We start from the raw sequence: 17,573 nt of genomic DNA, 5'->3' as shown, positions 1-17,573 counted from the left end.
CTCTGGCATATGTCTTTAACCAAGATGTATTACCTAATTCACAATGATGTGAATGTTGAAAGAACAAGGTCTTAAAAACAATTAATTTTATATCATGTCTTTTATTTCTCCACTTGCCTTCACTCTATCCCTGCCCTGTGTTTCATGGTTTAAAAAATTATTTTTTAAGCTATAATCATTGGCCTAATTTTCTGCTTTTATATCATTTTTTACTATTTAAGGCAGAAAAAAATAGATGTTCTGTTAGGAGAGATGCTATAATTTGTTATGGAACAAACGTGATGGAACAATGACAACCCTTTTCCATGCAAAACCCCCTCTCTACGTAATCTTCAAAGTATGTTGCTCTCTTTTAAGTGAAGTACTGAAACATGGAACAGATACAGAAAAATGAATTACAAATTTTTTTTAAATGATGGAAATACTATTTTTGTGCAATTTACTGACATTTAACATTCTGTACCATGACTCGGCCTACCAGAGCTGAAGACCAGTAGGCTAGACGTTTAACACTGACATATTCATCTCATTTTTCTCACTTTTTTTTATTAACAGACATGATATCCTCATGTATTCAGAACTGCACCCCAATAACTACTCAAGGTGATAAGGAAAAAAATAAATGCGTTTGTTTTCCAGAAAAGAGCAACATGACCCAAAGGGAATGGAACAGAGAATCTCATTTAAATAGGAATATAACATTTCTGAGAGGACAGAGAGAGAGAGAGAGGTCTATTATCATGCTGAGTTTCAATAAAAGTTTTTATTTTAATCACTCGGGTAGAATTATTTCTTTATACCTCAGCAAAATTGAACAGCTTTAATTGTGATGAAATGTGTAGGCAAGCCACACAAAGGAGAAGAAGAGGCTGGGGAAGGAGGTGGAGACTTCTGCTGAGTTGCTTACCAAGTGGCAAATGTTGCAAAGGTGCTTTGGAAAGGAGGTCTTCGTGCTTGGAGTGTTAGGCCCTTATTATCCCTGATGATTTTATCTAGCTCAGAAGTGAATTCTGTGACCTTTGGCCATTTCTGTCTCGCTACCCCTACTCCTTGCCTTTTAAAGGAAATTAAAACTGAAAGAAGCTGCTAGAATGGTGAGGTTCATTAGAGAAAGAAGCCAAGTGGACTCCTCTGTCTGCTGTTCACGGTCTATCTCCTTTGGCTAGAATGTGCTTCTGTTTTTTGGGTTTGCACCAGCTCCAGGGATGGCTGGTAGAGGGTAGAGCAGGTGTGCTGAGGGAAGAGGCCTCTCTGAAAACGTGAACGGTTACTTTGGAAAATGCCTGCGTTCTCTGAATATCTCCTGCCCTCATCCACATAACTAAAATGAAGCCCTTTTCCCTATGATTGCTGGGTCGCTAGGATTTTCACAATCCCAAAGTTCACAGGTCCATAACTGAAAATGGGAAAGAGTAAAAGATAAATGAATGAGAGACGTGGCCATTCCCATTACAGATTGTCCCCTTTGTCCTCTATCCATCTGTGGACACGGGCAGACACACAAAGCCAAGTCTGTCTTTAAGACGAGCAAACCGTGAAGCTCAATTAAAGAACCTTGGAAGGGTCTGTTGTCGGTAAGGAGGTCCTGCAAGGTTGAAGGAAGACACAGGAAGAGAGAAGGAGAGGCAGTTACTAATCAGAGCAAGAAAGCAAGTGACTTCACCGACCACCATATCCCCCAAAGAAACCACTGGCAGTATCTGGAATTTTCTGTTGATGGTACTGTTCAGAGAAGAAGAAGGAATATCAAACCATTTTAAACCATTTCAGCCCATTCCATGTGCTCCAGCCTAGTGCAGAAAGGTAGCTCCGGTGCTGAGTGTCGTGAGCGGATTCCGCCAGCCTGTAACCCCCTCTCCACTTTCCAATGTGTCTGACCACAGGGCTGCTCTTCACCTATCGTGGTGAAGTTTGCTGACACTCAGAAGGACAAAGAGCAAAGGCGCCTCCAGCAGCAGCTCGCTCAGCAGATGCAGCAGCTCAACACTGCCACCTGGGGGAACCTGACGGGGCTGGGTGGACTGACCCCGCAGTATCTGGCGGTAAGTGCTGGGCAATGCCAGTATGGTCCTCACCCGCGGAAACTCTGCAAACTGACTTTTCCCCTCCCTATGCTGAGGCATTCGTTTTCAGTACATTTTCAGTCTCGGGGAATTATTGAAATCAGCATTTATGCAGGATATTTTTCCAAGTTAGAATGATTCTGTTAAGAACAGGACTAATTGAATTCCTGCCTGATGTAGGCTGGGCAAAGTCCCACAGGTTAAACTTCTAACCCGTGTTTGAAAGGTGCCCCAACGCCCTGAGTTAGAAGAGACGCAGCTGATGATGTAACGAGAGGGAGGCCACTGGGCTGGCGGACTCATCCCTGTCAGGTCAGGGTCTGCCGCAGCAGGACGTCAGGTGAAATCTCCCAGAACTTCCATTCCACGATCCTGGCTTTTCGCAGTGGAACCGGGTTGATGAAGTCAAGTGTTTCTTACTTCATCTATTTGAAACCAACAAAATTCTGTTATATTTCAAGCCCCAACAGACCCAGTTCTTTCAGCCATTCCTTACATCTCATGGTGTCTGAACTTGAGCTTTCTGGTTGTTTACTCATGCTCTCCGTTCCACTTTGTCAGTATCTTTATTGAAACACAGTGACCAGAATTTAAGACAGTCCCCACAGCGAGATCTGAACAGGACAGAGTAGTAACCCCTAGTGTGGACTTGAGGGCATCTGACTGGAGCTTGAGAGCGGCATTTGTAGTAACCATGGCAGATGCGGGCTGGAAGGCAGCCAGTACTCCAAAGATTTTATTTTTATTTGAATTACTGCTAAATTGTGCTCTTCTACCCCATTTTTCTGCTTTGGAACATAAGTGTTGGACTTCACATTTATTAATATAATTTCACATTATGGGTTTGGGCCTTTTATTCCAGCCTCAGAGAGGGTGTGTGTGTGTGTGTGTGTGTGTACACGTACCCTACATGTATTGGGTCCTCATTCTGTCATTTTACATTTTAACTATCCCTCTTGGGATCCTGTCACCCATTAGCTTTACTTTGTAGCAGAAGTTGTGCTATTGCGTCAAATTATCCTCCCTATTCCACCTTGGAAGGTGAGATTACCCAGCTTGTAGGACAGATGAAGAAAGGGAGACTCAGAGACGTTACATAACATTACCCAGAATCAACCAGCTGCTAGTGGCCGATAGGGCTTCAGCCCTGCATGTCCCACTGGCTGGCCATACTGCCTCTTTGAGGACTCTGGGTGCTGCTGTGGGTCACCTTCATCTTTTTAGCTGCCCCACCCCCAGTGCCCAGTGGGGTCTGGTATATAATAACTCTTCAGTACATATTTGATGAATGAATGAGAAGCATCCTTTTCCTGTCTTCCTCTGTGCTGTTAGCAAAAGCGTTGGCTCAAGTTCCCATCACTTTCTGTCCATTTCTCTACCTTGTCCATGAAGATACCATGAGAGATTTTGTCAGCTGTCTTGCTAAAATCTGTTTGCTCTGCCATTTTTTTCTTGACTTAGCAGTCTAAAAATTGCTTTTAAAAAAGAAATGAGTCTAACTTGACATTTCTTTTCCACAAATGTGTGCTGTTCAGATGCTCACAGACGATTCTGTGTACCAGAATTTTTGTCCAAGGCTGACATCATGCTCATTCACCTTCCTGTACTTTCTAAGAATCCGGCTTCCCTCATCCACCATTTCTGAAAACTGAGACACATGTCCACTCTGTCTTCTACTAGCACATCCCCTGTGCCCCCACGGCTCACAGAAATCTCTGGCACATGTTTCTGGGACCGCATCTGCAAATTGTTTGTGTATGTGAAGGAGAGTAAATCTCAGCCTCGTTTATAGAAACATGTTGTTAGAAGCTCTTACTACGTTTCCCTCTGCCACGAGTGATTCTTTCTCGGCCATGTTTGTTCTACTGCCTTTCAGCTGAAAAGCCCTTTCTCTCAAAGAGCCCTTAGCTACCTTGAGTGGTAGATTCTGACCCTGGCTCCCCAGAGGTTGGTTATCCATGGCAATAATCCTGGGTGGTTGTTTAATGACACTCCAGGTATTTCCACTTACCTCAATAGGTGTTTTTAACTCCTCTAAACATCTTCAAGGCTAGCTTAATTTTTAAAATTTAAAATCATTGACTATGAGGAGGACGTTGGAGTTGATAAGTGCAAGAGAGTGAGAAACCCAACAGATGAAACCAAAATAAGGCCTTACTATTACAATGGACAGTCCCTAGCTTTTCCCACCCCCTCTTCCCCGCTCTCTTCCTCTTTCTGTGTGTGTGAGAGTATGTGTGTGGGCAAGGAATGGAGAGGAATGACTCAACACAGACTTTTCTTGGTTTTAGTACCTGATGGTATGAAGTCCCATAATATCATTGTACGTGAGGCTTGAGTTGAATCAGCCAAGGGTCCCCAACCCCTGGGCTGAGTACCGGTACCAGTCCACAGCCTGTTAGGAACCAGACTGCCCAGCGGGAGGGGAGCGGCAGGCGAGTGAGCATTACTGCCCGAGTCCCACCTCCCATCAGGTCAGCAGCAGCCTCAGAATCTCCTAGGAGCACGAACCTGTTGTAAAGTACACATGCCGAGGGGTCTAGGTTGCGTGCTCCTTATGAGAATCTAATGCCCGATGAGCTGAGGTGGAGCAGTTTCATCTCAAAACCTTCCCCTCAACCCCTGGTCTGTGGGAAAATTGTCTTCCACGAAACTTGTCCCCGGTGCCAAAAAGGTTAGGGACTGCTGGAATCAGCCACTGATAATTCCACACTGCTTAGTGCTGTTACCTCAATTAGGATCCATTTTTGAGCCATATCCATGTGTAGGGTTTTTCGTATCAAACTGGAAAGACCTGGACTTCCCCAGAGGAACAATGTTCTAGCTTGTTTCACAGAGCCCCAAATCAACTCTGAAACCTTTTTTTTTTTTTTTTTTTTCAGACAGAGTCTCACTCTGTTGCTCAGGTTGGAGTGTTGTGGCACCATCTCTGCCCACTGCAGCCTCCGTCTCCCAGGCTCAAGCAGTTCTCATGCCTCAGCCTCCTAAGAAGCTTAGATTACAGGCATGTGCAACCACACCTGGCTAATTTTTGTAATTTAACTGGAGATGGGGGTGTTGCCATGTTGGCCAGGCTACTCTCGAACTCTTAACCTCAAGTGATCCCCCCATCTTGGCCTCCCAAAGTCCTGGGATTACAGATGTGTGCCACCACACCTGGCTCTGAAAGTTGTTTTTAAAATAGTGAATTAATCTTGTTCCTCCTAAGTACACAGTGTGACAACAATATTTCAGTAATAAATGTGGTAAATCTATGTTTCTGGTATCCAAGTATATTTGAATATAGGAGATAACTATATGCTTGGCGCCACTGCTAACTGTGTCTGTACTGGTCTACCTTACCAAAAAGAAGATCCGTAAGTTCAGCCCAACACTCAGTCTTTCACCTAAGTTAACCTGCGGTTCAGCTGAGTTGGACAAGTCGAGCTGCACCCCAGGGGCTCCTTGCCTTTATCTCATGGCACCCACTCACTCTGCGCGGCAGGAAAAATGCAGCCCTGAAAGCACTAGTAGAAAATGTAGACTTCCTCGCAGGTATAATAATGTTTTTAAAGATTGGCATTTACAATGCGTGACTTCGACGCACATAGCACCAGATAGTTCTAAGTTTTGACGAGCTGTATGTTTCACTCTGCAGCGAGGCTGCCCATTTGCTTGGTCCTGTAGTGGTGGCTGCAACTGTACAGCTGTGAATAGATGTATTCATGTTCGTAGTTACCGTGATGATCTTTATGTTGGCACCATGTGCCAACATAAAGTCAGTGAACTCATGTGCTTCTGATGAAGGATGAAGAAAGCTGAACAGTGCTGGAAAGTAGAAGAGAGGGAGGGAATGGACCCTGATTGACAGAGATGAGTTATGGTAACTGCTAGACTACAGAGAGAAATAATTAGTCACGCTATGTTGGTTTCAATAGATTTAACACCTGGTTGTTAAAAAGAGTAAATTGATTAATTGTTTAAAGGCAGCAGTGTTAGTGAGTTTCCCCAGTGTCTGTGTTTCTTAATAGAGATTAGACATGAATATGGATTTACAGCCCCAGCTCTGGGGACCTTCAGTCCATCAATAGGCAATAGCAACCAACCCTGCAAATGCAAAGTAAACTGAATTTGTCCCCAGTTTAATGAGGGAGTTACTTTGCTCTCACCTTCTCCACCGAGCCCTGACTCTGTCCTTGTGCATTCATCCGCAGCTCCTGCAGCAGGCCACCTCCTCCAGCAACCTGGGCGCGTTCAGCGGCATTCAACAAATGGCAGGTAAGTCAGGAAGCACGCCTCTCTTTTTGACTATGCCATTGTCAGAATTTGGAGTTGGTTCCTAGGACAAAGAAGAAGCAGGGGAAGAGAACCAAGAGCGGTGATCAGACTTGTTAGCTTTTTGTCTGGTGTTAACTTTGGAACTGCCTGCTCTGAAGTGTCTCTGCTACCTCTTAGATTACCCACCCACCTTCACTGTGCATGTCAGCTATAGAATGAAGGGGCTGAGAAATCCTGCTTGGCATCTATATCAACAAATGACTAGTCATTTGTTGTTTTTATAAATAAGATTGATTACTGGGGGCTTTCCATCCAGATCCCTATATCTAGGGCAGCCAAATGATTGACACCCCTCTAAAATTTTAATAATAGACAGTCAATAAAAATGTTCTGACCTCCGTAATGAAACCCAGGATTGCAGGCCTATCTTTGATGCGGTTTGCAGCCCCTTGATAACGACAGACAATTAACAGGGTGGCTTTTTTACTGTAGTGCCCCAGTTGACAGAATCGTGCATCAGAAGCTTTTATGTGAAAGCAGAATCTTTGTTCTCGAGAAAATCAAAGTGTGACTGCATTTGAAAGCCAGCTCGTTGAAGGATTCCTTCTTCTAATGAGCTGCGCCAGTAGTAACTGAGGTGCAGTGATTAGCGAAAGGTCACTCCTGCTGTGCCACCTTCCATGCCGATTTCCCTACCTAACACGAGGCCAGGGAAGGCAGCAAGTGCAATAAATCAGAACACAGGTGCCCATTAACCTGCCATGAGGAATGGTCAGAGAGCCTTTTCCTTGTTTCATTCCAAAAAGGTGGGGGTAGAGGGCAAGGAGAAGAACAGGTTTTTGGCATATTAGAACCAAGCATGGTTTGTTTTAACCAAGGACACCCTGAATCAGTGCAATGAAACCTGCATGTGCAGAACGAAGCGTTTTTTCTTTGTCACCATGAAAACTCCTTTTTTCCATATTGCTGTTTCTTTTTTTAAATATGTGTCCTTGGGTTTTGTTTGTTTGTTTGTTTTTTCTTGTTTCACTTTGAATGAATCCGGAAAAACTTTCAAGGGGGCTTCTCCCTGGGCGTGGTGTGTGATTGGCAGCCCAGCCGTGGTGGCCTGTGGCTCCTGGAAACTCATCAGCTGATGGTCTTCCTTGACCCGCAATAAAAACACTACCGAATTCATCGTTGGGCTTTAAATCCATCGGCACCGCCACCTGGTTCCTTGTAACATAGCTTTTGGATTATTAGAAATAACACATAACTTGAAATGATAGGTAAATCATTCAGCAGTGTCTACCAATATGGTTCCGGAAGCTGGCCTTGGAGCTAAGAATCACATTGAATGGTTAATTTATTTTTAATTCTGTGAAAGGAGCTGGAGAGAGATAAGTAAAATATTCAGGGGATTTTCTGTGTTTTAAAAGAAAAAACCTCCTGATTGCAAGCTCTAAAATAAATGCTAAGATTTGTCACACTTTCAGCCCATGGGAGATTTGCTTTTCTCACATAGTATGGACTCCCCGGGATCTGAAATTAGGGGCTTTCCTTAGAGGTGGCCTCAGGCTTTTCTACTCCCACAGTTGAATTATGCAGAGAAGGTCACTGGGTCCTGAGGCTGCTGCCGAGCGTGGTGTCCCGGGTGCACAGCGTGCCCTGTCATCTTTCATTAGGATGTGTGTGCCTGTGCCGCACCAGCCGCAGGTCAGGATGCCAGCCCCCGCATGTTCTGCCTGCTCATTTGAAAACTGAGGGTATCTGGGAGTCACCTTACAAGGTGCCGAGGAGCAGATGGCTAATTTAAAGGCAATCCGTATGTGCTCTGAGCCTCCCAAATTATCAATTTCTTGAATCCTCAATGTGTGAAATTCAGCACGCTAAGTCCACATAGGCTAGGAAATCAAACGCTGGACAGGCCATTCCCTACCATCATGTGGAGTATTCAAAGTCTTTGGAATATTCACAGTCTTCAAGGTGTAGCTGTCGGGCTCGGTGAAGGATACCTTGCATTTAAAGGGATCGTCAGGTCTCCTCTTCCTGCGTATTTGAAGTATTATGGTTTGGAGTACTTTTTCCACCAGTGAAGAAAAGTTTATATGGCCTCTCCTACTCTCTTGTCTTGTCCCAGAAGTGGGGCTTACCTCTGCCCTTGCCATGAGTCTGTGCCCATGTTATGGAGTGATCATGGTGAATGGGCGATAGAGGTTCCTTCCTGGGAGAAGCTTTCCCAGCTCCCCTAAATGTGAGAGGGGCGCCTCTCTCCCGAATTCCCCGGAGCCCTTTGCTTCCTTCCCTCTGCCCTCACCCCCCTGGATGCTTCAGGATACTCTGTGGATACTCTTCGGTGCTCCAGGAGAGCATGACCCAGTGGCCGGCAGACTCAGCTCTCACCCCTCTAAGAGCTGCTCATGAGTGTCCTCGAGCAGATGAGTGAATAGATTTCTAACTCAACAGACATAAATCCCCAGTGGAGCCTAAGTTAAATGCCCGGTTTTTAAATTAAGAAATATGACTTCAGCAATATGTATAGACCAAAGGAACGTTAAACTAATGATAGTATCTTTACAAATGAGTTGTTGAGGATTTGGGGATAGTTTGTATAACATAAAACATAACAAATACAATAGAAAGCATATGGTAGTGGGATTGAAGAAAGCCGAGAGGTTATTTATCCCAGACACCACCTGATGTTACAGTACTTACTGAGTGACTGATAGTGTGTCCTACTTAGAGTGGGCGCATCAACAATTCACATGTAATTTTTCTGTATTACATTGACGTATATATAATGATCTCTGCATCTAAAATTCAGGCAGTCCAGCCTGGAATACTGTCACCAAAAAGTGAAAACCGATTTCAGAAACGAATAATATTTTGTTGTGAACAACCCTCAGACATCCTGGTGTGTCCTTCAGGAGATAAGGCTTATAGCTAGAGTGTAATATGCCACATTTATATGGGTAAAACATTTTCAGTTTCAGGAGAAAATAAAACCAAAAAAGAAAGAAAGAGAAATTTGAGATGACTGGTTCCTAAGTAGTTGCATCAATAAAATTGAAGGAGACGTCAGCTGTACTTTCTTTCCCAAAAAATCTTACCATTTTTCCCCTCAAACTAAAAATAACTTCAGGTGTGCTTTATGGTTTTTATCCAAGAGAACCTTTACGAAATATGGAATTTAGAAGCAGAAAATGGATTAGGAACATACCTTGATAAACTGACGGCTTTTCTATCTACTTTTTGTGCCTGCTTGGAGTTGGTTGGTTTTTATTTTCCCTCTTAAAATTTGTAATAAAAACGTGTCCATTTCTCACTCAGCAGTGATACTTGTTCCGTGAATTTCTGAAATCTCAGAAGCTTGGGGTCTGAGTTTGGGCTGAGAGCTTGGATTTTTCTTGAAAGAGAAAAGGAATAAGAGAAAGTGTCTTCTCTGCCTTTCATTTGTTTATAACAACTCTCAACTCTAAAAGAACATCATAGTAGAAAAACGAGGGGTAGTGTTTTACCATTTTGCTTTTAACAAAGCTCCTTTTAAAAATCATGCAGCTATCCTCATAGCAAGCTAAGGACACGACTACCACTTTGTTACTACGTTACAACTGGAAAAAGGGAAGATGAAAAGTAGGGACTCTAGCCCACTGCACGGCTGGGCAACTGAGGCTTAAAGAGGTTAGCAGACTTGTCCGAAGGCACTAAGCTAGTAGGTGGCAGGACCAAGCTTCAGGTCCAGTTCACCGACACAAACCCAGGCTGGCAAACTGTGCTCTGTGTCTCAGTCCCTTCAGGTGAGTTTCACGGCCCCCACACTGTTAGGAAGCACTTCAGAGATGGTTATAGGAAAGTTGCCTCCCTCCATCCTGGAAAACATCTCAAGTTTATCACGAGTGGGTTTTTCTTTGTTAGGGGGGACTTTTTTTTCTAGGATAAAGAATTGTTACTAAACCAGTTACAGAGGTTGTGAAGCTGCGGTGGAAGTGTCTTTTGATGAACAGGAGGAAACGGCTTCGTTTCAGTCCTGATTCTGAGTAAAGCAAGTAGTTATTCCCTTCCAGAATATCTGGTCTAAGTTTTGAAGGTAACAATAAAATTGTAGAGTGCAAATATTTGCTTAAAACCGTGAAGCAGCCCTTCTTTTATCAACTTGAGATCTGTTCTCTTAGAAGACTGTCTTGGTGTCTGGCACAAGTGGAGAGGAGGGAAGACATTTGCAAAAACAGTGTATCAGAGGTCTGAGAATGTCAAATTGGAGGCGCTCCCGGAGTTGTGAAGTGTGCTTGGTACATCCACAGAGACCCACGCAGAACTTGGTTCCTCCCCAAGCTGAGTCTCCAGCAGTCCGCACTGCAGACGCTTCCTGCGAATGTGCTAATAGGCCTTATGAGAACATTCTATAACCACCCATCTGTCACTTTTTAACAGACCTGATTGGCAAGCACTTGTAACAACTGACATCTGTTCATGCTTATTGATATGCAGATTTATGGTAATTGCTATGAACAATAAGACACAAAATTACCTAAGGTGAACATTAAATTAAATTTTCATGCCCTTCTCCTTATAAATATTTTTTTTTAATCTTAAATTTCAAGTAGGCATATTGCGCATCTGTTTGGTACATAATTTCTTCGTTTTGAGGAGGATTTTTTTCCCCAAGTATTGAATGAAAAGTTGAATTCCTGTATTCTCAACTTTCTTTGCCATCTTCATAGCCCGTTGTTAGAGTTCCTAAAACTTACTTAAATGTTTTGCATGTTCAGTCACCCGGATTATTGCCCCTGGTTCGAGAGGTGCCCATCTGAGCAGAGTGCTTCATAAAGTCAAATGCGGTTTTTCTTCTCAGAGAGGAACTATTTGCCAAGCGTGTGCCCGTGCCTCTCTGTCTGGTACCCTTTCAGGATGAGCGTGTGGGAGAAAGTGTGACTTGGGGTGCAGACTGAGGAGGCACCGGGGAGAGGGGCTGAGACAGGGAAAGGACGGGGCACCCACGTACCTCAGAAAAGAGAGCAACAGAGAGGAACCAGAAAGACGACTTCTAGATAAGCCGAAGTGAAGCCCGCTGTCAGCTCTGGGGAGGAATAAGGGGAGTCTCAGGAGAGGCCCCGCGCCCCATCCAGGAGCAGGCCTGCGCCTGACGCCTGTGCCCGAGAAGCCTGGTCAGGCTACGGCGGGAGAGGGAACCTCTGTCTTCACCCAGCTGCCCTGGCTGGTGTCTGCACATCGAGCCAGTGCCTTTCCCCAAAACCGCTTCTCCCCAACGTAGGAGGGGAAGGCGGGCAGGAGAGATGACCACGTTCCAAGTGATGGCACTGTGGCTGTGGATCCATCTGTGACGGGAGGAGCCAAGACATCAGCCACCGGGGATGTGCATCATTGCCAGGGAAGGGCCCAGGAATACCAGGGCCAAGACAGTCCCCACGCTATTCTCACCTCGGGTTATTACTGTGGTGTGACAGCGTGAGACGGTCAGTAGCGCCTTTAAGATCGGTAGGTGCGGGGAAGTCCATTGGACAGGACAGAGAACACATGGGCCACAGCCTCTGCCCAGCTGAGTGGACAGAGGCTGCTCTGGGCGGGGGAAACGGTGCCCTCACTGCCCTCCAGCCTCAGCCCTGGTTGGAGTGAGATGCCCAGGCGGCAGGGGAAGTCCTAGGGGTCTCAAGGGCTATTCTCTGGGGCTTCCTGGCTCCAGCCTCCACTGGATCCTCCCCCATTGTCACCTGTGCCCAGGAAGGTAGCTAAGACTAGAGGGCTAGTCTCGGGCTCACCTGGCTGCTGCTTATGCTGGTGTGTGTGTGTGTGCCTGGGTGCAAGTGTGTGTGTATGTGTTCAGACTGGGAGGAGGCACTGTCTCCTTCATCCTCTCTCTTCTCTGTGTCCTCACTCCTCAACTCTCATTTCTTTCCTGACGGCCCAAGTCACTGCTGCACCCCTGGGCTCTCACGCAGTGATTTTCTACTACCACTCATATCTCTTTCAGATTGTCTAAGGAGGTCAGACGTTCTTCAGCTGTTGAGGATCTGTCACCAAAAACATTTTGCATGCACATCACACACGTACTTTTTCATAAGATTTCAGAGAGTTTGCAGAGACCCTAAACCCTGTCAGGGACCTCTGCCTCAGAAGCACCAAGTTCAGGGGCCTGATGTGGGGTAGACAAAGAACACGACGAAGAGCACTGAGGCAGCAGCGGATGATGGTCTGTCTGGTCACTGAGGCAGCTAGAGCCAGTGGTCTGTAATATATGGGATTCTGGGGATGAATGCAGAAGAAAAGCACGTTAAGAAATGAGGCCAGGTGTGGCGGCTCACACCTGTAGTCCCAGCACTTTGGGAGGCAGAAGCAGGCAAGGAGCTCTTGAGCCCAGGAGTTCCAGACCAGCCTGGACAACACAGCAAAACCCTTCTCTACAAAAATTAGCTGGGTGTGGTGGCAAGCACCTGTAGTCCCAGCTACTCAGGGGGCTGAGGTGGGAGAATCGTTTGAACCTGGGAGATGATGGCTGCAGTGAGCCATAATTTCACTCCTGCCCTGGTGACATAGCAAGACCCTGTCTCAAAAAATATATACGTGTGTTAATTGCCAAATTGATTGAGAGAGCAAAATGTAGTACATAGGTAAGTCGTTAGTGGCTAAGTGGTTAACCTAGTTCTTCGCTACAAATGAAGACAAGATCACAAGTTCATTCCCAGCCTTCTGGCATTCAGGCAGCAGGCACGAAATTCGTATTGGCCCCAATGTTCTTGGACCCTGGGGCAGGGAGTGGCATTGCCTGGTGAAGCAGCACTAGCCTGGAATCCGCCCCAGCTCTCACATCTGTTCAGACTGTGGTGGGGCGAGCAAGGCCAGTCCCAGCGGATATGGGGACCTGGGGAGTGGAGTTAACTTCTGGGCCCCTGCCACATTGCCTTTTGAAACCCTGTGCTGGACCAGCCCTTTCCTTCCTCTTCCTCCCTCCCTATCCCGTCTAAACTTCTCTCAGAGGCAAAGTTTAAGGAATAAAACGGATGCCAAAGCACAGGAGAAGGAAGAGTAGGTCAGAAGAGCTCCAGATGGGGACCGAGAGGGCAAAGGGTAGCTCGTGGGCAGGCCAGGCTGGCAGGGAGAGGACAGGCACCCAGGGAAAGGGCGGGGCTCTCCTTTCAGGGAGCGACCCTTGGAGAATGGCTCATGGTGTTTTCACTTCTTCACGCCCGTTTCCTCTGTAACATGTACAAGGGTCACAGTGCCCACACCACGGGGATGTGTTAGGAACCCTATTAGCAGAGCACAGGTAAAGAATGGAGGAGCTTGCCTGGCATGCACTTTGTTCTTGCTTCTGTTGTCATCATCGTTTAGGACAGAATTATCGCAGTTATTAGTCTGAGAGCTTCTTTTTTGAGCTTCACTCTACACTAGGCATTGTTGTTTGAGCTTTCTGTGTGTTGACCCATTTAATCTCTTAATCCTCAAGAGGTGGGTTCTACTTCAGTCGCACTTTATAGTTGAAAACCCCAAACAGGTAACCAGCTTGCTCCAGGTAACAGGCTGGCGGTAGGTGAGGCAGAGCCAGCTTTCAGCCCAGGTTGTGTGAGAGCAGGGCCTGAGCTCTTCTTGACCAGCCTGCACTGCCTTCGGGAGGTGATGGTGATTGCTGCTGTTGTCCCTGGTGTCACCAGTAGAGCTTGTGTTCCAAGAAACGTGAGCAGGTAAGCTGCCCTGCCTCACCCCTGGTATACAAGCGCTTCTTTTTTCTTTAAGAGATAGGGTCTCATTCTGTTGCCCAGGCTGGACTGGGCCCGAGTGATCCTTTAGCCTCAGCCTCCTGAGTCACTGGAACTATAGGCACACGCTAGCACACCTGGCTCATGAGCACTTCGTTTTGAAAATAAAAGTAGGGAGGACCATGAAAGCCTCATGGGTCGGCACACAAGGACTAGGAGAGGGATAGGCTGGAAGGGATGACATCTCCTGCAGCTCCTCAGCTGGGCTGTGCTTTCCTATGCTCCTCTACCATCCCCATCGAATCAAAGACTTCAGGGAGGATTTCATTCTGAATCTGGGCCTATTTCAAGAAACTGATGAACTGGCAGGATTTCTTCCCCACACCCTGACATCTTCCTGCTCTGATATCCAGCAATCTGCTCAGGTACATGGACTATCATGTTTTTTACTTTATCCTTAGTGTCTTGCACAGGGTCTAGCCCATCATGACCACTCAGTAACTACTGCATGGATGGATGGACGGACGGATGGATGGATGGATGGATGGATGGATGAGTAGATGATGGGTGAGTGAGTGGGTGGATAATGGATGGATGGGTGATGATGGATGGTGAACGGATAGATGGGTGGATGATGGGTGGGTGGGTAGATGGGTGGGTGAGTAGATGATGGATGGGGGTGAATAATGGATGAGTGGGTGGGTGGATGCATGGTTGATGGACATTGGGTGGATAATGGGTGGGTGGATGATGGATGGATGGGTGGGTCAGATATGTCCTGGAGGGAGACCCCCTGGCCTGAGCCTAGAATGGTGGCTCTGCTTGTCATTAATCAGTGCCAGATCATAGATGGATGTGGAGTACATGATGAGTGGATGGGTGTATGGTGGGTGGATGATGGATGGAGTGGATGAGGAATGACTGTGTGGTGTGTGGATGATGGATGGAGGGGTGGGTGGATGACGGATGAGTGTGTGATAGGTGGATGATGGATGAGTGTGTGGTGGGTGGATGATGGATGAGTGTGTGGTGGGTGGATGATGGATGGATGGGTGGGAGCATGATGGACGGAGGGGTGGGTGGATGATGGATGGATAAGTGGATGGGTGGATGATGGATAGATGGTGAGTGAATGATAGATAGATGGATGGATGGGTGGGAGGATCCATACCACAATGAGGGATGGATGGGTGTGTTGATGAAGGATGAGTGGCTGTGTGGATGATGGATGGATGGGTGGGAGGATAATGGATGGATGGATGGGAGGATGGATGGATAGTTGGGTAGATATGTGGGTGGGTGGATGGATGATGGGTGAATGATGGATGAATGGGTGGGAGGATGATGAATGGACGGGTGGGAGGATAATGGATGGATGGGTGGGAGGGTGATGGATGGGTGGGAAGATGGATGGATAGTTGGGTAGATATGTGGGTGGGTGGATGGATGGTGGGTGGATGGATGGTGGATGGATGATGGATGGATGGATGGATGGGAGAATAATGGATGGATAGGTGGATGATAGGTGTGTGGATGGATGGATAGATGGGTGGGAGCATCTATCCCACAGTGAGGGATGGACGGGTGTGTGGATGAGAGATGGATGGGTGTGTGGATGATGGATGGGGTAGATGGATGATGGATGGGTGGGAGGATAATGGATCTGTGGATGGAGAGTTAGGTGGAAGGATGGATAGTTGGACGGATGGATGGGTGGGTGGGTGGATGATGGATATATGGATGGGTGGATGGATGGATGGACGAGCAAATATGGATCCTCCTCCTTGATTGGTTCTGACTAACTCTTCTCTCCTTTGGTCCTCAGATCCCTCAGATGCTAGGGATCACAGTGTCCCCTCCTCTCCACTCTTCATCTAAGATTCCTTGACCCGTAGTTTTTCCTTTCCTTGCAGTCTGGCTGTTGAGCAGCGTTAGCCATGCCTCAGTGTGGTGCCTCAGAGACTCAGCCACCCGCCCTGGACTTCCCAGGCCGCAGCAGGGAGAGGCTTAGCAGAATGTCAGAAACTCTGTTGGGTGGTAAAGTGTATGGAGGAGAAATGTAGAGGAGGACACACAGGCCCTCAGCCCTGGATCCTAAAGGAGCAGGCAGTGGAGAGAACCTGAGTGCTGTCGGCTCAGTTCCAGGACCTTAGTGAATGTCAGTGGGTGAGAGAAGGACTACACATGGGCCCTATTAAGTATTTGCACAGTGGATTAGTTAATGATTGAGAGGAAACAGCCAATATTTGATGCTGTTGTAAATACCAACGAACTAATAAAGAATAGGGAAAACTAAAACCTTGGCTAGCTCTATATAGACAATACTCTTTACAGCAATTTATGTAAATGTCAAAATGTCTGTTACCCTGTTTGTCTTACATAGATTTGCTTATCACATACTATATATATTCAACTGTGCGCGCGCGTGTGTGTGTTTACATGGACTTGAAAATGAGTAAGACAAAATTTTTGTCCTAAAGGAACTTGACATCTGGTTGGGAGGGCAAGAAATACACATAAATAATGTCAACGTAGGGTATGATGTGAGCCACAAAAGAGTTATAAACAAACATATAAAGAAATTTGCAGCTAACAAAAAGTATGTGCATTAAATGTAAACCATATCTCCGTAGGAGGAGGCTATGGGATGGGGGCAGAAGGCTCTGCCCAGGCCCAGGAGGGTCTCCTCCTTGGCTGTGAGGCCTTGGCCAGGGACCTGATGTCTCTGACCCAAGTGGGCCAGCTGAGCCAGGCCATCAACACAGCTCCATCACTGAGGCTTCCACCTGGAAGGGACCTATTATGTCCTGGAGGGGGACCCGCTGGCCTCAGCCTACAGTGGGAGCTCTGCCTGTTGTTAATCGGTGCCAGATGCATATTGTAGGCTTTGATTTTGGTGCTAAGCTCTGTTCTTGTGTGCTCAGCCATATGTTGGTGGTGTGGTCTGGTCATGGTTCATGTTAGAGGAAGCACGCATCGTGAGAGAGCCAGAGGGCATGGACAGACGTGTGTGAACGTACCTCACTCCTTGCAAGACCTCACACAGCCTTGGTGCTCCCTCACATTCAAGTCACATATGTATTCGTGTGTTCGTAGGAAACAGAGCCCCTTGCTGGGACTATGTTGGTCTGCAGTAGGGCCAGGCAGCTTGCGTATTTCCTCCGTTTTCCCAAAGTAAAACTGAAAAATGAGACCAGGGCCTCTCAACACCCACGTTCTCATGAATATGGCACCGTGTGACCCTTGATGAGAGAAAACCAGGGAGTGCTTTCTTCCGATTGTGTTCACTTGATAAAGCAGGGTTGCCGGAAGTCTGCCCTTGTCTTGCAGAAATTCACAGGATTACAGATACTTCTGTCCTGCTTTCAAGCATCCCTGTGAAATAAGTAAGTTTTGAAAAGCAGGTGCTTGGCTTTCAACCTAAGCCAAAAGGCCTGGATGTCTCCTGGAAGAAGATAGAGTATCACTTTGGACAAAATGCAAATCCATTTAGCAACCAAGACAGCAGGAACTTTTTTCTTTTCTTTTTTTTTTTTTTTTTTTTGATGGAGTCTCGCTCTGT

At 46.5% G+C, this 17,573-nt stretch overlaps 1 protein-coding gene across 5 annotated transcripts in view; it reads left to right on the top strand.

The window, feature by feature from the left end:
- The window catches only part of CELF2 (CUGBP, Elav-like family member 2), a 170,477-nt gene that overhangs the window by 103,391 nt on the left and 49,513 nt on the right, over nt 1-17,573 (top strand). For all 5 annotated transcript variants that reach the window (XM_011926396.1, XM_011926397.1, XM_011926395.1 and 2 more), the window contains 2 exons: nt 1,884-2,042; nt 6,257-6,320. In XM_011926396.1, coding sequence (XP_011781786.1) covers nt 1,884-2,042; nt 6,257-6,320 — 223 coding nt within the window. The remainder of the gene's footprint in view (nt 1-1,883; nt 2,043-6,256; nt 6,321-17,573) is intronic.

Source organism: Colobus angolensis, unplaced genomic scaffold (assembly GCF_000951035.1).
Source record: "Colobus angolensis palliatus isolate OR3802 unplaced genomic scaffold, Cang.pa_1.0 Scaffold684, whole genome shotgun sequence".
NCBI classification, from domain to species: Eukaryota; Metazoa; Chordata; class Mammalia; order Primates; family Cercopithecidae; genus Colobus; species Colobus angolensis.
The sequence above is the reverse complement of the archived record's forward strand: the minus strand, read 5'-3'. Positions and strand labels throughout refer to the sequence as shown.